Source organism: Patella vulgata, chromosome 2 (assembly GCF_932274485.2).
Source record: "Patella vulgata chromosome 2, xgPatVulg1.2, whole genome shotgun sequence".
Taxonomy (NCBI): Eukaryota; Metazoa; Mollusca; class Gastropoda; family Patellidae; genus Patella; species Patella vulgata.
In genome coordinates, this window is record NC_065880.2 from 54,632,655 (window position 1) to 54,660,275 (window position 27,621).

The following is a 27,621-nucleotide window of genomic DNA, read 5'->3' on the forward strand; positions in this document are numbered from 1 at the left end:
AATTTACAGAAATATTATACTGTAGCTTCAAAACCTCATCATTTCGTGCTGTATTTTTGACTGGCAGTACCGGTAGTCGATGCCAAAAAAGTTGCTTGAAAATACCATAGTGACCGCATGTACACCAGATAATATTTGTCTTCGCCAGCTTTACTTATTATTGCTCAAATATGTGTGTTCTATTTTGGACAATTTGGTGTGCATTTTTTCTTAATATATGTTTGAGTTGGGACATTAGTGATAGCAAGTTTGCTAGCAATAAACCCAATGTGATAAACGAACGAAAGGGATTAAAAAGGACATCTCCATATGCAATAAGACGATTGAAAAGACAGGCGTACAACAGACGTGATGACAGACGACAAGGTGGACGTGGTAATCACATTGAAAGACCAACAATTCGAGGACATATTGGCAAAAATCAAGGTAAGATGGACATCTCTACAGTATTAAGATTATAATCATAGAGTCTTTCTCTATTAATTTAGTGTTAAACCCGAAAACTTTGGGTTTACTAAAAAGATTAAACGCAATGCCAATAAATTTCGTATTCTTGCAGAGTATTGGGCGTTGGGCTTTTTTGTGGTTTATTTTATTTTATTTTATTTTTTTTCGGGGGGGGGGGGGTGTTTTTCTTCAGAAAAGGGTAAATGGGTTGTTTGTTATAAGTAATAGAGGTTTGGGGTTTTTTAATGTTTTTTTTTTCTTCTTAATTTACTTAGTATTGGGCGTTGGGCTTTTTTGTGGTTTAGTTTATTTTATTTATTTTTTTCTTGTAGATATAATCTTTTGAAGAATATTGTTATTTGCTAGTAAATTCATTTATGGTCAAGTACGTTTAACTTGTGTATACGATACTATCTAAACTATAAAAGTGGTTGGTTTCAAGTGTGGGCTATATAAATATCATATAACATACATTAAGTATATCTGATTCGATGAGTTTTTGTACTTTTCATATTCTGTGAGTGCCACAAGTATATCACAGCTTTTGTTTCCTGTTAAATATGGGAAGGCGTCAATATTATGATTGGCTGTAGGAAAGAAGTAAATGTTAAAGGGGCATACATAAAAGTATCAGATTTTGAACAAAATAATAAAAACCGGTTATTTAAAATCTAATAATTGACCAACTTAAAGTAATGTATCTCTAATAAAGTTAGCGTTTGTTAAACTTCTAATAATTAAAGTTAACATGGCCATAAATGGATTGTCAAATGCACTTTAGAAGTCAGGACAAATCAAATTCTTTTCCAAGCACTAGTGCCCCAATAAATATGTAAACATGCTGAATTATCATTTATATTTAAAAATTCATTCCTGAACACAGATGTTATGAAGTAGGTCGAAACGTTGAAATGAATTATGGATTGCAGAGTTGATCTGGCGAAATCTTTCACTATGTGTCTATGTTCACAATCTCCAGAAATATTTCGACTATAGGGCATAATTTGATCTGAATGCCGGGTTGTCTTTATATTCTCTAGCGAAAATGAAATTCACTGTGATTAAACCGGGCGAAATCTTTCACTATGTGTCCATGTTCACAATCTCCAGAAATATTTCGACTAGGGCATAATTTGATCTGAATGCCGGGTTGTCTTTATGTTCTCTGGCGAAAATGAAATGCACTGTGGTTAAACCGGGCGAAGGACGACGGACATACTCTTTATCGAATTCCAACAGTAAAGGGCGCACGCCAAATGTCCGCGGGGCCACGGGTTTTAGGCCTGGCCCTCCCTCCACTCAGCATCACTGACAATGGGAAATGAAGCTGGAAAATCCCGAGGAATTCCCTGATTAGTGTTCCAGTGCCTTACTCCCGAGGACACCGTGGCTCCCCTTGTTCTATGTTACAAATAATTTGGGGGGTAGCCTTATCTGTCCACCATTACCATTTTGTCTATTTTCACACAGTGATAATGTTATACTTTTCTCTTATGACCATATAGCTTCTATTTCTTATTTGACGACGATTTATCTGGACACAGCAAGAATCGGTTCCATTTTCAGAAAGTTACAAGCAGTCTTCCATCCATATCAGTATAAGACAATTACCTCTTTACGAAAAAACTGTACTCTTTCGACAAAATTTGTGAATGAAGGTATATGGGCTTTAGGTTACAGGCGTGCCGCAACATGGCAAATGGCTGTGTTTTATAACTGTCTATAATTAGTTAGGTTGATAAAAGGTATGCCATATTTATATAAAAGGGCTTACGGAATACGGGAATTTGGGAATTATGCTCTAACTCATTTTTTTTTTACACAAAGTTTATATTAGAACCTGGTTTCTTTTGTAAAACAGAGTTTGGCATACATTTTTCAAATATATTGGCTATTAGCGCTTTAGGTAAACCTTTGAAAAATCGTGACGTATATAGAACATGTTTTGTTATTCTTTACATGTTTTGAGTGTTTCTCATTTATGTTTGTGGATTAAAATGGGGTGTTTCGCATCAAGAACTCTACAAAACACCCAAAATCTTGTAAAATTTCCGAAAGAAAGTTATAGTACGAAATAAAAACAACCACATATTCCTCTAACACTAGTTTTAACAGACACAGCTGTTGTGCTTTGTATATTTCTGAAGAAAATATTTCATCGTCAAAGCTCAATGCAGATGTAAGAACTTATTAGGGGGCGTGGAAGCTTTCGAGGGTTTCTTTTACGGATTATTACCGCTAGAAATCTAATCCGTTTTCTCACTTAAGAAAAATGTAGCCTTGCCGAACAAAGAATATTACAGCTACCAGCAGTTTTGTGAAGGAAACCAAGTACATTAATCGGCCTGACAAAATAACCTGGGACCTGTAGTATTTATGATTCTGTAATAGGGGCAATAAGTTGTGTAAATATATCGCATTTCTCCATGATTCGCCCTGACGACTAACCGAAAAAGCCAAAAAGCTTGTAAAAACATTTTTTTTTAAATAGAATTTTTACAATACATAGTTACAAGGACAATTAGTGAGCGACTGAAAGAGCAATTTCTTTTTAAATTTCCGTGAATTGGGTCCCTGGTAGTAATTCTTTTACTACTGTTCTTGTTCAGAAGTACAGTATTTTGTTCTTCATGTTCAGAAGTACAGTATTTTGTTCTTCAGAGAAACTTTGACTGGTATTGTTTTGTTATATAAGTGTCTAAGATAAGTAATGACACAATGAAATACCTTGTTTCTCTGTAGTGTGTCTTTATACACTTGCTATGATAACATTCACCTATAAATTAGTTACATACTCGCGATTGCAAGATAAAAGATAACATTTACCGTTAGGTCAACAACCATTGGTCGACCATTGGCATCTGAAAACGATAATTTTGTTTGACATTTTTGATACGATCGCTAAAAAGACCTATAGGTGGATGGTAGTAATTATGCTTAAAATAACATTATTATTAGGCGTGGCTCTTTACTTGCGTGTGAGAAGTCATTGAGAGAGTACCGGAATAAAAATGTTATTGGTAAAAATGTTAACATGTCAATGAAATATTTTAGTCGTATTTTAAAACTGCTTCAAAAACAACAAAATTTACGAGACGGCTGTATGGATATTTATTTTTTAAAGATTTCTTAAAAGGAGCACTGGTCTTTTCCATGGTTTTTTTTTGTTATTTCGATAGCCACATGCATGAACTATAGCCGCATGACATTGTAATATACCAAGATGTTTTATCTGGATATCCGGTGTTTTTCTGGATTTATTCGTTTTTTCTCTACATGGGTTTATTTTTTATAGTTTTTTACATGTCCGGGTATTAATTTGCATTGGTAGCCACGTGACCCATTAATAGAAACACGCATGAATAATCTGTAGCTATTCTCACGTATTTAAATTAACTTCTACTTGCTGCAGTGGCGTGATCAGCCTGAAGATAGTGGCAACGCTAAGGAAGTGGGTGTGGCTCGTGGTATTTATGGGAGGTCAAATTATTTCTTAATCTCAGATTAAAATTCTGTTCATGATCTAATATATATGAAGTTTACGGGTCACTGAACCAATCCATAAAATCTCCAAAATATTACAATACACAATTGGGGCGGGTTTTCCAGAAAAGCGACATATGCCTACCTTACGTGACATAGGTGTATGTCAATTCATATTTGTGTTATACAAGAAACGGATGATGCCACATACTTCAGTTTTCAGAAGAAAAATGTCCCAACAACAATCTCCATGATGGTTGATGGCATCCAATGGATGAATGTGAAATATTCCTCTGAACATACCTCTGTTTCATTTGTTGTGTGCACCCATAACTATTCCTGTATCTTTAGTCCGACGTTGACAGCATAATAAGACTGTGTTTGCAAGTGTTTTAAACAGGTCCATAATAAATAATTTAACAGTAAATTGATAATCCTGACTCGAGACGCAGACTATTGGGAAATATACTATTCAAAAAAAGTAGGGGATATTTGATTTTTAAGTGTTATTAAAGTCACCTAATGAAACTGACGAAGAAACAAATGACAAAATGAAATGAAGTTCACATTCATCGATTTATTCCAAATGATCGTTAGACTAAGTAAGGCACAGACTGACCATTATAAGGGTAAAATGATACCCGGGGTCAAACAGCAAAGTTACCACAGCATCACAACCAAGTCAGTAACGGGTAAATCCTCCTCTGTTTGCCAAACAAGCATTGATCCGACGTGGCATACTCCTAATGAGACGTCTAAGGTCATTTTGGTCCAGATTGTCCCATTCCTGTTGCAACGCAGCAGCAAGTTCTTGGACATTGGCAGGACGTTGTTGACGTTGACGTAACCTCTGTCCAAGCATGTCCCAGACATGCTCGATGGGGGAGAGGTCGGGACTCAGTGCTGGCCAAGGTAATGTGGTGATGTTCTGTTGTTGGAGGTAACCTGTAACGATCCTGGCCCTGTGACATCTTGCGTTGTCATCCTGGAAGATGAAACGGCGGCCATGACGTCGTGCGAACGGCACAACATGGACTGCCAAGATGTTGTCCCGGTAGTACTGGCCTGTAACACGCCCTGCAACAACATGTAAAGCCGTTCTTCCAGCAACAGTGATGCCTCCCCACACCATAACAGAACCACCCCCAAATCGATCATGTCTGATGACGTTAACGTCTTGGAAGCGCTCGTTTCGACGACGCCACACCCTCCTACGTCTGTCCAAAAAATCAACAGTGAACCTTGACTCATCTGAAAACATCACATTGCTCCAGCGTCGATTATCCCAGTGTTGACGATCCCTACACCAACGACGTCTTGCCTGAATGTGATGATCTCTCAAACAAGGGATCACGCGAGGACGTCTGGCGCGAAGGTGACCCCTATGCAGTCGATTCCGAATCGTCTGGCCACTCACTCACACCAGTGTCTGAAGACGAGCGCTGATCTGATTTGCTGTGATGACACGATTTCTCAAGGCCAAGGTACGGATAAATCGATCCTGGGCTTGAGTTGTCGCCCTTGGTCGACCTGAGCGTGGTCTGTCCTGTACAGATTGTGTATCACGGTATCTGGACCATAGCCTGCTTATGACAGACTGAGAAACATTCATCGTCCGCGCCACAACCGCCTGTGTTGTGCCGATCTGTAGCATGCCACGGGCACGTAACCTTTCATTTTGGGTAAGCCGACGCATATCAAAATTTGTTTTCTGGTCACTAAAACAATTAAACTGATGTTTCCACCCTGGAATTCAATGCCACAATGACTGTAACATTCAAAGTCAGAGTCGTGCAAATCTTGGGTTGGACCCCCATGATGATCCCAAGCATCACCTGCATTCCATGCGGTAGCTATTGGTGCGTTTGGGCGTCACATGTAACTGGAAATGTTTCTTCTGTTAGGCTCTATAGTGACTTTTTTCGTAGTCATTTGCATATTTTAGTATTATGCCCCCGAAATCAAATACCCCCTATTTGTTTTCTTCGTATCGAATGAAGTAAAAAAAAAAATAGTAATGAATTTTCGTGTAATCAAATTGTTGAACGCCGTGACAATCATTCGGCCAGGTTTTTTTTTAAAATCTGTCTCAGCAGAGGTCATGAAAATGCAGCAACACCGTATCTAGACAAAACAATTAACAGAAGATTTGCTAAAAGTCTGTCAAATTAATGTGCAGTGACGTTTTGGTAGTCTTGGTGAGCCATAGTCCCAAAACAATTTTTCAGGGATATATCTATGTGCCTCCCCGGCTACTGCATACTCGTCCCGAAACCCAACGTAATTTATAATGGACATATCTCCCCAGAGATAATTTGTTTTGTTCTTATTGTCTGATATATTGTACATAAAATAGATAATATAAAAGATCTAGCAGTACGTACGTATTTGTTATTTTATTTACATGTTGTGGCGTCAAACAATCTCCCCGTAGACAAGAAAAAACACTCCAGATATGCCGCCCCGATATGTATACTTGTATAAATTTCTTTGATGATACTTAATATATATGTAATAATTGAGATGTGGTCCGCCCAGTAGCCTTTATAAGTAGGTCTAGATTTTTTTTTATTTAATGGTGCCAATTCACACAGCGAAATGTTTGAATAACGGATTATCTATTTCTCGCGATCTTCATATATTAAAGGAGCTAAGTCGCTAATATTTGAGACCTAGAAATTGACACAAATGGGTCGCAACGCATACAATAATGTAACATGAATGTATATAAATTGATTTACATTCAATCGTTTCTGTTTTTACTGTAATTTCTAATCAGTTAGGTTCGGCGAAATATATACGCCATATTCTCAATCGAATTTCAATCTCTAGCGACTGGTTATTCCAGCCTACGCCGATAGTATTTATTGGGCATGCTCTCCAGATAAGAATATAGCGCCACCGTTTGACATGACTTGTGGAATATGCCTAGCCTCGTTTTTCGAGTCCCTTATTACAAATAGCGCTGAAACGTATTATGGTACACGATCCGTGTACCAACTGTAAAATGTTTATTTTGTCTTAAATATTGGATATCAAAAGGCCATATTTTACCGGTAAGATCACAACATCAATGTTGATTTAAACCGACAAATAAATCGTGTTTTCAATGTCGAAGATTTTATATGATATTGAGTTAGAGTTCGGGCATATTTAAGTGGCCCCGTGGAAGTGAAAGAGAATTCATGCAGAGTTCTGTTTACGATAAAACATGGCAAATTAATAGAATAGAGTTCGAATGGATGATTATTATCAGAGACAAATAAATGATCATTTGATAAATTATTTCTAAGCTGAAGTTGAAACAGAGACAATATAGGCAAGGACTATACGACTATACAGCTTTCGAAATAACTATTTTATAGTAGTTTGATTTAACCTTCGGCCTTAAGTTGAAAATAAGTGCCTCATATCATTAATTGGAAAAAGTATCAATTATGGTATTTGTAATGAGTTGCATGGTTCTTTAACTCGGTACATTTCAAAATCGTTTAACTCGGTACATTTCATATAGTTGACTATGACGCAATCTATCATGTAACTGCTGTTGTGGTAGTCGTGTGGTAAAGGAAGCGATTCCTACGGAAATTGATCAAACGACGGCGAAAACGTTGGCGGCCGCGGAAAAATTCACACGTAATCAGATAAATATATCAATGTGTTTGTGTCTGTCAAAGTAAAATGTCTCAGGTAACGCGTCAAGTAATTCATTTTACGGGCTCGATGAATGTTAGGGGACAGACTCGAAATTCCCGAAAATTCCTGAAGGCGCGGAGCTTACAGTGTAGGGACCTCCCCAAGACAATTTGGAAGATTTGATGTCCGCAAACATGTTTTCCTGCTATTCCAGCCCAACAGCAACTTCAAAGTTAGTGGTCTAACATAACCTAACTTAGGTGGCTGGCTGACCTAACTCCAATCAACCAATCAATCGTTTATAATACAGTTCACAGAGACGCGACCGTCGGGAGAAAATTATGAAAATTTAACTACCGCAAACGTGTTTTCCTGCTATTTCAGCCCATGAATACACCAACTTCAATGTGGTCGAATACAATAGGTGGCTGATCTGAAACCCAAACAACCAACCAATCGTCGCTGGGTATAAGGGTTACGCTCTCCTCGGCAAAATTTAGAAAAATTAACAGCCGCAAATGCGTTTGTCAGCAATTCTAGCTCGTAAGTTAAGCAACTTCAAAGTTGCCCAATCGATTTGAAAACGAAATCTAATCGATGCCCGAAAAATGTCGCACAAAGCAGAGTGGCTTCAAACAAAATGTTTTAATCTATAGCCAATTCAGTACAAATTCATGGTATTCAATTAAAAGAAAAGTAAAATAAAAAAAAATTTCCACTTTACACTCCTGCTCGAAAAGTCAGATTGTCCGCGAGTTAGAGGGTAGCTGCCCCCCCCCCCCCCCCGGCTCGTACGCCTATGCCCCTATGATACAATCCAAATACTTTTTCTTGGGCATGTTATATTTATGGCACGACTTTCATCAGTTAACAGGTTTAACAAGAGGCCGTGAGTTACAGGCCATGGTACACGCTATATTAATTAACAGGGGGTTGGATAGCCAAATGGTTAGCGCTTGCGCATTGCATCATAAGGTCTGTCATTGAGTCAACTGGCGTGGTTTCGATTCCCGTGATGTACGTGACAAGGAGTAGGGTAGCCTGTCCAACCTCGTGGGGTTTTTTCCGGGTGCTCCGGTTTCCTCCCACTGCTAAAGACCTCTACGCGCAAGCGAATTACCCTTATATTTCATAAATCGAACGGGTATCAGAAAAAAAAGTTTGGTAAACAACTGTATTATAATATTTATATAAATTTGGACGTTTATTTATAGATATAGTTTCGTATTACTAACCATGGCTGAATATTTGCTAGATACTGACTGATGTGTAAACTATGAGCATATACATGTACATACATATTGAATTATCTAACTAAATAAACTATCTGCTGTTTTTTAACTATATTATATACAGTAAAAACATATGTTGATAAAAGATATAAGTTAACCATCAAATTTACTCATTTCATACCTGGCCTACTGTTTAAAACGCCTGTATTTTGATTAAATAATACCAGAGACACACCCATTTTGATAACAACAGACATTTATATCTTTACTATGACGTAAATTTGATCATAAATAATCCGTCGTGTTTTAGGCGTTGTTCCTGGCTTATAGATATAAAAATATCTGACTTCTCACAATCTGGGAATTTTTAAATTTCATGTTAAAGGCTCAATACCACTCTTGTTGTAACTGAATAATATGTCCCAATCTTTATTCTGGTCAACAAATTGTACTAATTTAGAATATTTCAATTAATTGATGATACAAATTTCATCTTAACACACCTTATTTAAAAATTTTGAAAAATTCAACATAATGGTTTGAAACGTCTAACGTAAACCTTTTCAAATGAAACTTCGATTTAAAAATATTTTCGAACCCTCTGGACAAGTAAAATAGGATGTAATGGATAATTTACACAACAGGTAGGACACTTAAACATCTAGTACTTTGATAGAGATATTATTTTCTGGAGCTGTCAAGCCAGCAAGAGTGTTAATGTCCCTTTACGAAACAAATTTTTGAAAAAACGAGAAAGGAGAAGAACGCTAAATTATTAATTAGACATTAATTAACCTATCCAGACCATAATCAGTTCTGGATGGCATCGCTAGCCTGCGATCTTTAGTGGATTATGAGCCGATTTACTGCATAACTTTCCTTCGCGATTTAACGATTAATTGGATAATCGAGACTATGCTGTTTATCGTACTGACTTCAGTAATGATGATCAAGGCTAGGCGGAAATTTCAATCGCTTATAGTTCTCGGTTCATAGTGGATCAATTTGAATGAAATTTTCAGCAAATTGCCTTTACACTATCTAGTTTTTAACCATTATAGTGAGAACTGCCAATCTTTAATATATAAATTCCGGTAAGCTCAACTTAAGCAATATTCTTACCAAAATTCATCGAGATCCTTCATTAGAAAAAAATTGGTAAATTAAAAAGGATTTCAGATAAATTATAATTAAAAACACCGGAAGAACCCACAACATTTCTTAAATAAATACAGGATTTGAGATTCCTGTAAATTGATCTCATTCAACTTTAAAATATACATAAATTTGTTACTCCATTTCATGTTCACTTGTCACCTACAGGGGTAAAATAAACATTCTGAATTCTAATTAGGATATTTTATACGCTTTTCGGTCCCTTATGACGTAAGCAACATGTTCATTTGTACGGAATCACACGCTAATCTTTCTCGCGTTCAGCTTTTAGTGAATCAGTTGTAGAAAACATTTTGCATGTAAATCCCTTGCCAAAATAAGATATGCTAAGCATGTAAACACAAACAGGTATACTTATCTAAATATAACAATTACAAATACAGCTGAAAAAATAGACAGGCATTCAGACACACAAATTTTGCATGTACAGTCAGTGGCGGCGCCTGGTCTGCCCTCTGTTTGCCCCCCCCCCCCCCAATAATTTTAGAAAATAAAAAAAGTATTTGTGATACATTTCGGTAATCAATACCTTCTACGGTGAATAAATGCCACATCCCCACTCAGTCATAAACTTGCATGTTGTAGAGCATTTCCGACAGTCTATTTTTCAAAATTTTCTTGGCGAGGTCCACAATGGACTCGCTACTTTGGCGCTCACAAGGGGAATTCGTTGAGGTTCACAAGTCCGTTCGTTTGACATTTTTTTCTCTAGTCGGATAAACTAGTGATCAGGCGACGGACGGTATCTGGTCAGATCTATTTATCTCGACGATCGGTGCCTGGGAATACTGTAAGACAGTATTTCCGGCAGTCTATTTTTCAAAATTTTCTGTCGGAGGACTCCCTACTTTGACGCTCGTGAGTGGGCTTCGTCGTGATTCGCAAGTCCGTTCGTTTGACACTTTACCTCATCGATCAGTGCCTGAAATACTGCCAGGTTGCATTTCCGGCAACCTGTATTTTAAAATTTTCTGGGGGAGGCCCCCTACCCCTAGTTGAAGCTCGTGCCTTTGCCCCCTTAACCTTGGACTTTGCCCTAGCTTTGCCCCTCCAATCACCGACGGCTGGCGCCGCCACTGTGTACAGTAGATGAGAATGTAAACATGTTTCTGCACTTTTGATTAAAAATACCCCAACTGTTTTGTGACGTTGGTGATTTGTATCAGTCGTACACACTCCGTCCCACGTGCCTTTTGTCCTATAATGACATAAAAAAAATGAGGTAATATTGCGTGTGTACTATTCAGTAATATATAACCTCTGTAATGTTGTCGTTGTAAACTAGCACTAGTAATGTTGTCGTCGTAAACTACCACCAGTATGTTGTTGTAAACTGGCACCAGAGATGTTGTCGTTGTAAAGTGGCACCAGTAATGCTGTTATTGTAAACTATCACCGGTAATGTTGTCGTTGTAAACTAGCACCAGTAATGTTGTCGCTGTAAACTAGCACCAGTAATGTTGTCGCTGTAAACTAGCACCATTAATGTTATCGTTGTAAACTAGCACCAGTAATGTTATCGTTGTAAAGTAGCACTAGTAATGTTGCCGTTGTACTATTCAGTAATACTGCCGTTGTGGGCCTATTATTTAGTAATATTTCCGTTGCGAAGGGGAAAGCTAAACCCACAATAATTGACAAAAACATTTTAAGGTTTAATATCGTTTTTCAACGTCTTATTCTGTGGCACGGGATCTGTATTTTGAGTTTTGAGTGTGTGTGTGTGTGTGTGGTGTGTGTGTGTGTGGGGGGGGGGGGGTGTTGACGATTTCTGAATAGTGAGGAAGCTGATTCATCGCGTGAATTAACTACAGGCGTTTGCAAACTTTCAATATATATATATATATATAGGAACCATGTGACCACTGATGAGATGAGCTCATAGGTAGGCCTACATTAGATCCCTCGAAAAATGTGAGATGGCAAACTATACCTGTAAAAACTGGTCGGCTAATGCCAATCGCCAACCGCCAACCCAGCCTACTGGGTTACCGCGCAACTGCTTATTTCGGTCCTGTTTTTAAGGCTTGTATTTTGAAATTTGTGCATCGATATCGCTTATCAGTGAATCATTTATAGAAACTCTCATAGAACAGTCGAAGATCGTTCTTTGGAAGGGTAAATGATTTTAAAAATTATAAATTATCACAAAAAACAGAACCTTTGAATAATGAATAATGACCAACAAAAAAGGCTCTGTATCTTTCTGGCTCTACTCTGGCTGTCAAAAATTCCACGAAAAGAGTCACGTTTTCTTCTTGGTAGTTATGAATTTATGCAAATATCATTACAGATGATGGAGAGGATTCATTTGATTTTCCATTCCTACCTGATTTCAATAGCCAAGGTGGAGGTGATGGTCAGTCAGTGTTTGCAACACCAGATGGGTTTCCAATCAACCCCGAAGATTTTGGTCTCGACTGGGAGACTATATTAAATGAACCATCTATCACAGAAATCCACGAAAATCTAACATCTCTCGAAAAATCCGTAGTAACGGTTAAAGACGAACAATATGAAATTAGGCGAAGTCTTAACCGTGTTTTGGAAGAAATGGGAACTTTAAAAGCGGACATGGATATATTTCAAAAAGTCATGAACGATTCACTGACCAGTGTTATGAAAGCTCTTGTAAAATACGACAGGAGTTTAAAAGAAGGAAAACGTACGAGTGAAAAATTACAACGCCGAGTTAGTATTATAGCTGAAATGCCAGGTATATTTATAATATTTTACACTTTAATATATAGGTTTGCCTGTTAGACGGCTATATACACATTATACACCCCCTGGAAGTATTTTGAGGAATCTCGATTTCTTTTGGCATACTAGGCACTGTCTAGTTTTTTATTGTTACTTCATTTCCTTTCAATATTTCACCCATAGGCGCACGAACTCGATGACTGTTATGGGACAGAGCTCGAAATGCCCGAAAAAATTCGGATTGGGACCCCCCGACCCCACCTCCCCCGCAAAATTATTTTAAAAAATTGGAAAATTTGACGACCACAAACGCGTTTTTCTGCTATTCCAGTCCGTGAATACAGCAACTTCAAAGTGGTCTAATAAGCTTAATTTGGGTGACTTGCTCGAATTCCAATCAACCAATCTTTTACAGTTCACGGAGACGGGACCGTCGGCAGACAATTTTGAAAGTGTAACAGCCGCAAACGCGTTTTCCTGCTATTCCAGTCCATGAATACAGCAACTTCAATGTGGTTCAATATAGCCTACCTTAGGTGGCTGACCCGAATCCCAAACAAACAAACAATCGTCGCGGGGTATGGGGGCCTCACCCTCCTTGAGAACATTTTGAAAATGTAATCGTCGCAAATGCGTTTTTCTGCTATTCTAGCCCGTGAGTTAAATAACGCCAAAGTTGTCCAAGGGTCTTGTAACCGAAATCCCACTATATGCCGACCCGAATTCCAACCATCCAATCGCACTGTTGCATCTGCATTCACAAATAATAATCGATGCCCGAAAATGTTTTAATCCAATTAAATTCGTGGTATTCAATTAAAAGAAAGCTAAAAAAATAGTGTTTTATTAGATTTGGGGCACTTTATTTTGCCAACTAGGAGAAATAATAATTTTTTTTTTTTTTTTTTAATTGTCCCGTCTGCCCGAAAGGTCAGATTGCCCCCTGCCCCGTACGCCTATGGTTTCACCGAACCATGTAATCATAAGAACTAAAGATGTCAATTTATACAGTCAAGGATAATAAGTGACTGTATAAATATTATTGTATAAATATTATTGTCACCTCGTAAGGTCGAGTTCGTGGATATCAATCATCATGGATAGCTCCGCTCATGATTTGGAATTCTGTTGTCGTAGTTCAGAATTAGACGCACGAATCAAATATATTTATTCATTTCTTTTTTTTATTTTCGAATTCAGTAAATAAAGAACAGATATTGTATATGAGAAATGTATCTGATACAACCAAAGACTACACAAAGAAACATATCAAGAAAGTCCGTAAAAAGATGAATTCGTTGGAAGAAAATTTATCAAAACTTCGTTTATCATGGGGTAACAGAATTAGGGATGTTTCTAGTATGGTGAAAGAAGTGCGTGGCGCAGGAAAAGATCACACGGCAGCCATAGCTTATCTTTCATCAAATGTTTCATCTTTAAGAAATGGAGTCAACGGTAAAGGTTATAATTTTCATGATAAAACGAACCATTTTAGCATGTGAATATGTACTATTTAAAATTGAACTGTCATTTACATTAAAGAGTAGAATGATACATTTGTAATAACCCACTGCACCTTTCCTCAGGTAGACCATCTCTTGTCACAACTTGACAGTTTTTGCGAAAGTGATGGTTCTGATACTGAAGCTCTTGTCGTTACATACCAGTGACCGCGGTGTGCTGCGGGAGCTCACAATCGGCCATCAATGTTTCGGGTTGATTCAGGGGAGAGAGAGAAATGGGGTTTAACGTCCACTCGACACAAACTAGGTCATTTCGGGACTAACTTATGTTTATTTGGGTTTTTTTTTATTTAAATAATTCGCTTGCGCGTGGGGGTCTTTAGCAGTGGGGGGGGGGGCGGGGGACCCGGTGAAAACCCACGAGGTTGGACAGGCGACCCTACTCCTTGTCACGTACAACCGGGGATTCGAAACCACGCCAGTTGACTCAATGGCATGGCTTATGATACAGCGCCCACGTGCTAAACTTTCGCGCCCCCCCCCCCCCCCCGGGGTTGATTCGGAGATATTTACTAATATTAAACAGTGGGGAAGTTGAAAAAAACTATAGCAGATTGTTACATAGAGACATAATTCTGACAATAATCATCGGAAATTGTTGAAAATCAATACAAACTGTGTATAAATCGGAAAGGAACTTTGGCCTCTAGAGCGCCCACAAGCAATTGGGACGCCGCACAAGGCAATTTGCCAATCCAAATACCGAGTTCATGGGGTTGTCGATCCAGCGTTGCACGCATGCCCTCTATGGACCTCTCTAGGGTTTCCCAAACTCGCCCTCCACCCCACCCCGACCGCCCACGTTAAAGATCTTTGCTTCCGTGTGTCCATGTGGGACCTGCAGTGACCTTGGAGTAGTAGCATGCTATTTATTAGTGAAATCCTCAAATAGAAGACACGTTATACAATCAACTTTTGCCATTTGAACAATATCGTACGTAGTTTCCACAGTATCGTGCGTGATTAACCAGTTCGCCCATTATAAGCTTTAATTTATTGTCTGTTTCAGTTATAGAAAGAGCTTCCAGTGGTATATCACATACTCGGGCTTGTAAGTATAATTAGAATGCAATAGACCGCATGTCGAAATTATTTTTGGTTGCCTGTAATATTTGTTGGAATTTCGCAAGCAAAATCACTCAAATTAATGTTTCAGTCATGCATCACTCACACTCCTATTTTCTTTCTTTAATTGACAACACAATATAGCTCCTTTATTTTTTAGAACGATTTCATTTGAGTACAACAGGTTATAAGTGCACATTGACCAATTATACGTGCGTTATAACAATATGAATCAAGGGTCATTATATAGCTATATAGTACAAATAGCTTTAAAAGTGGGTGTTAATGTTTAAAATCGGTTGTAATTCTTACGATTTTGTTTAATTTCGGGTGTCTAATATGCAATTTGCCCATTAGGCGGTATATTTGACTGGATTTAAGCCATTAATTAAGGAGGAAACGTCAGTAAAAGATTATATTACTTTTTCCGTTCTCACCATATATCTATATATTAATAGTTCAACATTTTATATATTCGGTGTTACTTCTAAAAGAAACTTTTAGACCACAATATGCCAATAAGGTTTGTCTAACCCTTTGAACAATTGTATTTCCATGGGAATTATCACTGAAACTATTTAATACCAGAAAACATCTAAAGGCATATATAAATGAGTACGTCCGATTAGCAACAGACGGTACCCTACATTTTTAAATAAAAACTGAATCAAGAGAAATAACAAAAATGTAATAATGTTACTACTGTCTGTTCCAGGCGACACTACGACTCGAAAATTGCTTGCTATTTCTTCAATTTTTAATTAAAATTGTTAAAACTTAACGACCTACCTGGAATTGTCATCCCTTTACTTTCTACCGCACGTTAACTAATTTCAGATCAAGCTATATAACATTTCTGTCTTGAAAAATCGTTGTTTATTTACTTCGCGGTATTGAAGACAGCCATGCTTGACCTAGTTATCTGGAATAAACCAAATCCAACAGGGGTGTGGATTTGACTTTGGGTCGTTTCGTCCTACTTGCATGTTTAAATAGTTGTTTCGACCCAGTAGAATATAACTTGCTTTAATGAGCTATTTACGGGAGGTAATATATGAATTTGCTATTTGGTTTCAGACCACACTTGTTTGCTCCACTGCCTTAGATATTAAATTGGCGGCCCCAGTCTGGTGGCTTTCGGAAATTGATATAAACTACATACAAAGTGTGACCTAATATTGTAGTGACACGTCATGGAAATTTAGAAGTATCTAGCTTTGGGATAATAGATATATAACTGTCGCTTTTATTTTGCTTTGTACGACTTTTAATACTATTTTCTTGGGTTTTTTTTTCTTTCTTAAAAGTTTTAATCCAATTGAAAAGGGGGCGCTCCTAAGATATTTTTATAGATAGCCTACTCTATTTCTTGTTTGATTTAGTTTTTTTTTATTTTGTGAAATGCCCCTAACCAATCGATAATATGATAGAAAACGCAACGGGGTAGTAGCCACACAAGGTCAACTCCTGATAGATCAAGGGCACGTAATTCCGTTTTTGTGTTCAGACCACGGGTGTTTTTTTTACATTTAATTTATTCATATTGATTCGTCGTGAACTAAATTAAATTTCTGCCAGTCTACCTGTTAAACAAGAAAACGGAAAATAAATTGTTTTATACAAAATCATTTATTTACACAAACTCACAGAAAATGCTCCAACTATATACAATATAAATTATAGAAGTTGTCTGGCCTACATTCACGCTATCTATCATACAATTTACGCAAACAATCTACACACTTCACCACACTTGCACTTACATCAATCTCTTTCCCTGTACATTTGACATGCATCCACCTTTCACACAAATCACAGCCCACCCAATCCACAATCGCATCCGACTCACTTCCCGGTGGGTTCTCACAATCACATACACTACACACATTTTTATCATCATCACTCGAATCTTCATTCGCAACACCACCGCCATCCATATTCTCAGTAACCTTTTCACTATCACTCTCTCCACTGACATTCTCGCCCAAATCTTCACTCTCACACCCAAACTCGCTGTCAATCCCGAACGAAAATACGGATGGTGGTACTTCCTCATTCAATCTTCCCGCTTCCTAAAACCGATCCTCCACCTTGTCTATGACGTGTTGACATGCCTTAGCCCAGTCTGTAGTTGTCACACTAGCCTTGGCCTAAAGGAACAGACGTTTAACGTCTTTGATTTTGAAAGTGGTATTTTTTCGGGCGACATAGGCCTTTTCTTGTGCTAAAATGAAAATATTTTTGGTTTAATGTGGATAAACTTTAAAATGTTATAAGATGTAGTAAAGGCTTCCATAAATGAATGTTTTAACCCTTTTTAACATCACAGATAAGACAAGATTTATTATCTTTCAATGTCGTCAACTTGACTGCCGTCCAAATTGCAGTGTTAAGTATTACCTTGAATTATCTCTATTGGGTTTAACTCGCAGTGCCTTACTGGTAACCCCGATCAACCGAACCAGCATCTAAGATGATCAGTCTTGATCCCTTACCAGAAGGAATGAATCTATCGCATTCATTGCAGTTTGGAAGAATTATGCCCAATGACCCTATAAATATAATAACATATGATTAAAATATGTCTATCCATAGATACTACATTAAAAATATAAACTTGCATAAGTATACGTAATAAGAAAGCAATTAAAAAAGTCATTACCTTTCCTGTTTTCTGTCCATGTTCCATGGATGGCTTGGTTAGCATTTACCATGTTTCATCCAGGTATATAATTTCATAGCCTTCACTCCTAAAAATATCCAACTTTTGAATAAGTAATTGAGTTATACAATTTTGTTCGACAGACTAATCTAATATTTTCATAAAATAATTATTAAAAACGTGTGAACGTATGGAAAACTTGCCTATACTTGCATAGGTTTCTTAAATAGCTATTTCGGGCAGCAACAATATCAGCAGTTTCTTTCGCGTATCTTTTACCGTGATTTCTGTAGTACTTGAATCCCATTTCATTGATTGCCCGATAAAGAGTTGTTTTTGATAGTTGTTCATCTTTCTCTCTCAAGTGGCGTTGTAAAATGTGTAATGAAACCTTCAATTATATAGACAATTATGTAGACAATTATTACATCAAGGTTATGTAATGCAGAACATGGCATATGTGTAAAAGTCGAAGAGCAATGATGAAACATATTTAAATGAACTGCACTTACATACTGGCCATTGCCGTGTAGTTTATGGATGGTCTCTCTTATTGTCATCAGGTCAAAATTATCTAATTTTGTTGAACATTTGTTGACCTTGCTTTTTTTATTTTCCTGCGTTGTAGATGATTCATTTTTGAAAGCCCCGTACACGGATTTTAAGGGTATATTCAATGCGTAAGCAATCTCTTTTTTGGAACTTTTATAAAATTCATTTTAATCTGTTTCTCAAAATAAGTAAATAAACGATTGATACATTGGTTCACATCTCGCGTAATCTTCATCTTGAAATTGTAAATAACAATAATCACTTACCCAGTATCCACCTTCTTATATACACACATCATCGTGCACTTGCAAATGCATGTGATGAAAGGATGATCCATTATTCAAGGAATTATATTTTCTGCGATTCGTTTTTTTTTTTATCTAATCTACGACAATATCTGAAACAAATCTTGTGTGCCTGTGGAAAGCGAATATAAATAAAAAAATAGATACCGATAATCAAAACTATTTAAGTTCATAAAATTACAAGATATCGTACAATATTTACACTTTATCAGAAAGGTTACCATGCCATCTAATGCTGAAAATAAGTGTTCTGTGAGGAATATTTTAGGAGACATGCAGAACTATGAATATCTCTAAGGAATATTAAATACCGATAAACCTAAACACACACACATATGCACACAATCACACGCACACACACATACACTCGCACTGCCGCAAAACAAACCTGCGAATCCTCCCGCGCTAAGCATTAACCGAATGCACCCGATTTGTGGAATACCTTATACCCCTACATGATATACGAGTGACCCAACTTACGCAAGCGCAGTGATAATGTTTATGTTTTGAGAAATTGATTAGTGTCGAAAAATGTGAAATTACAAGAGAATAAAGGATTTTATCGAACTTATAGGCGTTAAGGCTCGACGAAGAAAGTAACGGGGTGACAATTCCAGGTAGGTCGTTAAGTTTTAACCATTTTAATTAAAAATTGAAGAAATAGTAAGCAATTTTCGAGTCGTAGTGTCGCCTGGAACAGACAGTAGTAACAACAATCGGTAATGAATTACGACTAAATAGCAAATGTAATCAAACAGATTTAAACAACATGGTAATTTAAAAAGTACATTTTATAGAATATATACTATTTTGAGTAACACTAAACATGTTCGCATCGAACCAAAATAATGAAATGAAATGGGGTTTAACGTCCTTCTGTTTTGCTCCGAACTGGGCTAATGAAGAGGTATCAGGCGTATTCAATACCAGGCTAATTCATTACCGATAAAATCGGCGTATTCAAGACCAGTATATTATAGGGTTGGTTGATCGGTATATAAAGGTGCTAAGTAGTACTCTGTCTATGGGTGTTAATTGATCAATTAAGACAAGACAATAGAAGGATTAACAAGGTATTTATTATATATTTTAAATAGTCATAATACAAACAAGAGTTGAAATATTTAATATTCGAAGACAATATTTACATATAAAACATCGTATGCGATTAATAATAGCCATAGTTTCGTATTCAACTTTGAACTGAGTATTGTGTTAACTTGACGTTACTATTAATATTATATATTTTAAATAATCATAATACAAACAAGAGTTGAAATATTTAACATTCGAAGACAATATTTACATATAAAACATCGTATTCAGTTGATGCGATTAATAATAGCCATAGTTTCGTATTCAACTTTGAACTGAGTATTGTGTTGATGTTACTATTAATATTTCTTTATTTATCACATCAAAAATCAATGTTTTCAGCTGATGCGATTAATAATAGTTCGTAAAAAACTGTGAACAGGGTATTGTGTTCATAATTTTTTTTTCTTTTAGTTTTATACTTGAACGGGGTATTGTGTTCATAAATGTGATACACTATTATTAATTTTTTTTTTCTTTTCTTTTATGGTTGATACAACACAAACAACACTACAATACACTTACGACGATGTTTCCGCAGAGGGACCTAGGGGTGATGATTTTCCGTTTCAGAAAATAGCAAATTCCGTTTTAAGTATTTTTAATTCCGTTATTTTCCGTTTCAGAGCTGACCATATTCCGTTTTTTCGAGATAAAATGTTATTTTATGAATAAATGAATAAAACATCTTAAAATGCCTTTTATTACAAAACGGATCATTTTAAACCAATGACAACAAATGTTGAATTGTGAATGACTTGTAATGTTCAATGACTAGTTATTCTTTAAACCTGTTTCCCGAATTAAATGACAGAAAATTACATCTTGTGAGCTCGTTTCATCTTTTTAGCAGACGAACCCATTTTTCTCAGCTGCTAGGTGTAGTCGCGATTTATCCAGACATCTTCGTAGTTACTACCGTTTCTTCGAGAATAAGGGTTGGATTCACAAGGCTACGGTATATTTCTGATTTCACGTGGTTAATGCGGATAAACACGAATGATGCAACGGGGGCCCTCAGCTGCGGGTACATCAAAGCCGGAATATACAAATTCCAAGCTTGCATCGGAATTGGTTTGATGTTTAAAATACAAAATAACAAAGCCGGGATTTACAATCTCAAGCTTAAGATTAAATAATTTGAACAACAACTCAATAATAAAACAAACAATTTTAATACATCAAACACCAATCATTAATTAATAAGTATCGTATAGGCTTCTATCCACACTGATGAGTACTAATTAGCACCTTTATACACCGACCAATCAAAATAACAAAGTCGGGATGTACAATCTCAAGCTTAAGATTAAATAATTTAAACAACAACTCAATAATAAAAAAAAAAACAATTTTAATACATCAAACACCAATCATCAAAATCATCTATAATAATTATCGAATCGGCTTCTATCCACACTGATGAGTACTACTTAGCACCTTTATATACCGATCAACCAACCCTATAATATACTGGTCTTGAATACGCCGATTTTACCGGTAATGAATTAGCCTGGTATTGAATACGCTAGGATTCAATGAAGACGGGCATACGCCATACAGTGTGTTATGAGGGAAATTTTGCCCGGACAGCGGCACTACGGCCTACTCTTATATCGAATTCCAACTGTCAAGGGATCTTTTACGAATGACTAGACAGCTGTCCTTGTCAGGCCCTCTGTCCTGCATCACTGACAAGGGAGAACTACGCCGGAAAATCTGGATGTCGCATCGAACCAATAACACCTAATAACTAGCCAGTGCAATAGGCGTAGGCTGTCCGGCAAAACATTTTTTTTCGAACGATCATCAAAGCTTAAGGGCACTGGCTAAATGATGAAAAAAAAAAAAGTTTGAGTGGATATGAAAGAAAAATGTGAAAACTATTCCATCTCTCAAAATGAAGTGCCCGAAATCCGGGACTTTTACCGACCATTGTGTTAGGTGATGCAATTCCCAAGCGGAGTTCAGATTTTCAGAAAATCACACAATTCTGATTTTGATTCAAGGTGTCTATGTCACACTCAAACTACAGTTCCAGAGAATACGCTCCGCTTGCTTGGCGTTATTTTTCGAGATTTTACTACGATTAATTTCCAGGCTTAAGACATTGCGTAATATTATATTGAAACAACTTGTGTTTTTCAATAAATTACTTAATGTCTCGCTCTCGACCATTAAACCACACATAATTCCAAAACAACACCCAATAACTCCAGAATTCAGACTTTGAAACCACAAATTAATTTAGTTAAAGGGGTGTCACTAGGGACATAACTCGTGTATGTTATTTGTGTTGATCAGAACATAACGTACGCTTTCATTGTTTTTTGGAGCAGAATCGCATAAACTCGCATAAATTACATCACCCTCCCACCTGGTTTTGCCATTTCATACCAGGAAAGGCAGTTAAGTTTAATCGGCTCGGACCATAAGGCTCATTCGGTCCATTATTTGAATGAAAATATTTAAAAATATACATGCTTCTTAATATGACAAAAATTGCACTAAATAGAAAATTAGTAATTGATTACTTCAATAACAATGAGCTAAATCAAGGAAAATGTCCTTTAAATGCGATTGGCGATTTCTTAATATCCCAGTTCACCCAAACTAAACCAATAACCCAATGGTACGCAATATTTCTACATACTACCCAATATTATCAAATGATCACCAAATCAGTGGCTGGTGGATGGAGGGAGAAAGATAGGGCGAAAGCCCCTCGTGAGCGCCAAAGGGGGAATGGGTGGGCCAATAACACGATAACAAATATCTGCATCAGTATAACTGCAACGCACAACTCAATATCATTAAATAGTGGCATACCAGTGTATTTACTGCAACGTATCTGCGACAATTTGCAATAAATGAAGTATAAATAAGGAAAGCAAATTGTTCTTTGTATAATATTTTAATCATTAAATAACCTGTTATGGGTGCGAAATGAATTAATTCTTAAAATGTGTACCGTTTTTTTTATATAAGATGGCCATCAATTTAGGTGTTATTATATATTATACATTACATAACATAAAAGTAGTATACTAAATTAAGATATGGAAATTGAGCCTAGTTCGTGTGAAACAGAAAAGAATAATTCGCAGCTGAAATTTTTAGAGATCTGTAGGCCTAAGTCTTTGAACACGCTGGACTCCAATATTGCTATCTGTGAAATTGTTATCTCAAATTAACATGAAGCCTCGTCTCAATAATTGTCACTGGACTAAACATGAATTTCAGAAGCTTAATTTAAGCAGCAGCTCTTTTTACGTCTACCGCCAGTTTGTTCACAGCAAAATTACAGATTCAGTAAAAACAATGATGGTGAATTATGTTATTTGTAAACGATTTCTAACTACATTTGTTGATTAAGAAACAATATATGATCAGTTGGCCCACATTAAACAATATTTTAAAATATGTTGGTATAGATAAATAAATATTAAACACCACCCCCACTTGTTTGTATATCATAAATTTCGAAATGATTTTGTCCCATTCAAATTACCATAAAGTGGTTTGTTCCAAATTTAGGGAAAAGGGAAATTTAAAATTTTGACCTGTAGCATTACGACTGACGGGCATAATCTCCATTCAAATTCCCTTAACGCTTTATGTTCCAAGTTTAGGAAAATGGAAAATTTAGAGTTTTGTTCTGTAACATGAAATATGGGCGTATAAAAAAAGTAATTATTGTTTAATATAGGCGTATAAAAAAAACCTAAAAAATGTATAATAAATAATTAGGGGAAAGGATTTTCGCAAGTGCCCTATTCAACTGGAAGTGTTTAATCACTATTGATCTTACATATACATTGTATAATACATAATCATGCATATAATATAAATGAACAATTATAACAGTAGACATCAGTCCTACAACTTCATAAGAAAAATACTATTTTGGCAATAACAAGATTATAATTTGTCTTTAACATAAGATATTTTGTTATACATATAAATAATAATAATTAAAAAAATTTTAACGGAAAATACGAATACAAATCAAAAGGTCTTATCTATAAGTATATAATTGATGAAGAAATAATATTCTCTATTTCAAATGATGAATTATTTGAATTTTGACCTAGTTCTATGTCCTTATTATGTTACTCAAAGACAACTGACTATAATATAACCATGTGAATATTTATATTGATCTTTGTAGGCTTTTCTGACAATCTCTAATGTCTGGTATTATCATATTATATACTCATTTGAAACAAAGATGTAGTTATGGGTGGTCAATATTGAGAGCTGGCTACCCAATTCTAACTCCTATTTAGGAAAAGGGGTAGGGTCTGGTAGAATTTCCCCTAAGTGCCCTGATCAACTGCAAGTGTTTACTCATTATTGACAGCATATAATATAAATGAACAATTTTTAACAGTAGACATCAGTCCTACAAATTCATTAGAAAAATATTATTTTGGCAATAACAAGATTATAATTTGTCTAACTTAACATAAGATATTTTATTATAAATAACAAACCAGCGGCCGCCAGGCAGGATACCCCGCCATTTTGCAAGAAATGGATAGAGAACAAGCTAAAAACAAAAACGATTTTTTGTACAATCAGGGGCCATAATCCAGAAAGTTATGGTCTGAAATGCGCAAATATCAAAAGGGACTGGGATGTTTGGAATATAAAGATATGTTTTAAGTTTCATCAAAATTGGATAAAAATTGTGGCCTCTAAAGGGTCCATAACCTTTGTATTACATACTTATACACAATTTGCGTACAAAGAGCAGCCATTTTGTCGGGCAGTGTCATTTCTATGTGGAATGGTGATATATCTAAACGGTTTTTTAAAATCGGATAAAAAATGTGACCTCTAGAGAATCCACAAGCTAAAAATGCGATTTTTCGACCAATCACCCAACCCAAGCCTTTCAAATAACCGAATGCTACGCAATATTACCATACCCAGTATTATCAGATGTGCACCCAATATCTTCAAATACCGGTATAATTACTGCAACGAATAACCTCATATCAAATAGCTGCATATCAGTATATATATATAGTCTTCAAAAAAAGTAGGGGATATCCAGAAACAATACAAAACTGCGGAAATGCACTGCTGTTTTTATTAGAGGTAACCAGTGTATGTTAATAACAGGCCAATTGCCTACACATGAACATAAACAGTTCATATGTGCAGCTTATCTGACGGTCCCATTTCACTCGCAAAGAGATACACCGTCAAAAGTGAAAATGGACGTTTTTGATTTTTGTCTTAATAATGAGTAATTGCTCCATCAATCCTCAGACATTCAGCAGTTCGTCGTGGCATGCTCCTAATCAACCGTCCAATCACGATTTGGGGTAATCTGACCCACTCCCCTTGCAGTGCCATGGCCAATTCTTGCAGTATTGTCTGTTGACGTTGACGTCGACGAACACGTCTCCCGATGAAAATAAACGTAATACATTAAAGCAAAGATACGCTAAACAGTAAATCTTATGCAAGAACCGATAGGAATGCTAACATGGATAGATAAACCAGCACGCGGCAGTTTTCACCAAGCCTTCCTTGAAGTGTCAAATTTGACAATGAACCCCTCCCACGTGTATGGCGCTGTTGCGTGTCGCATGTGCAGCTCAGTGGTTCTGTGAACATACTCTCAAAGCATGTCAAATGTCCATGACTATTTATCATATCACAATCTGCATAGGTGTTTGCATTTCAATATCCCCTACTTTTTTTGAAAAGTATAATTATTATAATAACTGCAACGCTGAACCCTATCATCGAATAGCGCGGCATATAAGAGAGGGAGCCCAGGGGGTTAACCTAGCTGAAAAGTGTACCAATTTTCTCCTATATGGTATCAATGATGCATGTATATCTGGTATCATCAGAATGTAAGTCTGTCGGGTTTCTGGTGGTGGGTGTGGTATTCCACGCCCAAAATGCCATGCCCCCCAACTAGGCTAGATTAGCTCAAAAGTGTACCACATGAAAATCGTACAGCAGTGTACCGTACATCTTCAGGTGTTACAAAAACACTCTAACAGACATTTCTAGTGGTGGGTTACCTCTGACAGAGCTATGTAATTGTCAGACATTAAATTTTGTAGTGGTAGAGTATCCCTGACAAGAGTTTTCTAATTTCCAGACCGCAGCTAGGCTAGATTAGTTGAAATCTGTACCACCTAAAACAGCTTTGGAGTTGTTCAGTACCACTATAGGAATCATGAATGACCACTGCCAGACAGTTTGTGCGGTGGGTTACCCCTAACTGACACGCCCAAAATGCCCCCCCCCCACTACGATAGATTAACCGGCACTGTTCCCGTGGTCAAAAAATTTAAAAATTGTGCCAGGATGCGTAAAATACTAATACCTAGCACGTATGGAAGGGGTGATACTCTGCGGTTTCGGGAACAATTTTTTTTTTTAGCCCCATAAAACGTTTTATGGCCAAAACTCAATTTCTTGTAACCGCAGTTTATCGCCTCTTCCATACGTGCTAGATATTAGTATTCTACGCATCCTGGCTAAAAATTTAATTTTTTAGAACACGGAAACAGTGCCCGCTAATCTAGCCTAGTTGGGGGCGTGGCGTAGAGTGTTTTTGTAACACCCGAAGGTGTAGGTACACTGCTGTACGATTTTCGTGTGGTACACTTTTGAGCTAATCTAGCCTAGTTGGGGGGCATGACATTTTGGGCGTGGAATACCACACCCACCACCGGAAACCCGGCAGACTTACATTCTGATGATACCAGATACGCCCCTGATACATGGTTTTAACTGTAGGATCTGAATACCTATTGCACGTGTAAAAGATATTGTTGTCATAAAAGCCTTTCCGCATGGACTTATTATAAGGTACATACCTTTTATAACTTTATAATAATGAGCTTATCAAATAATATTTTCAGGTGATTCTGGCAGCCTGACCTTTATGAATTATCCATTCAACAGCAATAACTGGCCTCAGACAAGAAAAGTACGATTTAATAGAAAGTTTCCATATACACCAAGTGTAGGTTATGGTGTAACGGCCATGGATACAAGTTACAGATACAATACACGTCTTAGAATACAGGTACAAAGAGTGACGCCAAGTGGTTTTATATTATATTGTAGTGGTTGGCACAATTCTCGTCTTTATCAAGTGGACGTCGCCTGGATGGCTTGTTAAATATTTCTGTGATTGACAGTAATCACGTATTTCAAATAATTTATATAGGACCATATCACTTAATTCATAATACACGTTAATACTACACAAAAAAACAAGTACACGATGAATAACCCTGTTTTCTTCTAAACAATCACTTTTGACTTAAAACAAGAGATTGTCAGTTTCCGGAGGAGATAGGTTTTCGAAACTGTTTTAGAATATCTCACGTCACCAACACGACAAACAATCTGCAAGACGAATTTCCATTTTGATAATGCGAATAGTAAATTGAGAGTTATGTCATACTGGCATTGTATGGTCTATCAGAATTCATTTTTAAAGCAGGATCTTGAATATTTTGGTGGTTCATATTTTAGATTTTATCGACCAAGACAACGTAATTTCTACAGCAAATTGTTCTGGAGTTACTATTATTTATAGAGCTATTATATAGCTGAAATGTAAATATTTTTTGTCAGACTTTTTCTGATTTCTGTAAATTTTGTGATATGTAGTCTCTTACATTAAAACACTTTTAAACAAGTTGCTTTTGTATTAATTATTGCTAATTAAGTGGGTGTCAATTTTCTGGATAGGT

The 27,621-nt window shown here is 36.6% G+C and overlaps 1 protein-coding gene across 1 annotated transcript; it reads left to right on the forward strand.

Annotated features, from left to right (window-relative positions):
* The first annotated feature begins 37 nt into the window (after nt 1-37).
* LOC126809862 (uncharacterized) lies at nt 38-27,566 on the forward strand. The gene is made up of 5 exons (XM_050534691.2): nt 38-426; nt 12,268-12,690; nt 13,878-14,132; nt 15,210-15,251; nt 26,779-27,566. The coding sequence occupies exons 1-5, from the start codon at nt 171-173 to the stop codon at nt 27,039-27,041; spliced, it is 1,239 nt and encodes a 412-aa protein (XP_050390648.1). The 5' UTR covers nt 38-170; the 3' UTR covers nt 27,042-27,566.
* The last annotated feature ends 55 nt before the right edge of the window (nt 27,567-27,621 follow it).

Coding starts and splice junctions, on each gene's coding strand:
- LOC126809862 (XM_050534691.2), top strand. CDS start 171: ATGTGTGTTCTATTTTGGACAATTTGGTGTGCATTTTTTCTTAATATA. Junction 427..12,267: donor ACATATTGGCAAAAATCAAG/GTAAGATGGACA, acceptor ATATCATTACAG/ATGATGGAGAGGATTCATTT. Junction 15,252..26,778: donor TATATCACATACTCGGGCTT/GTAAGTATAATT, acceptor TAATATTTTCAG/GTGATTCTGGCAGCCTGACC.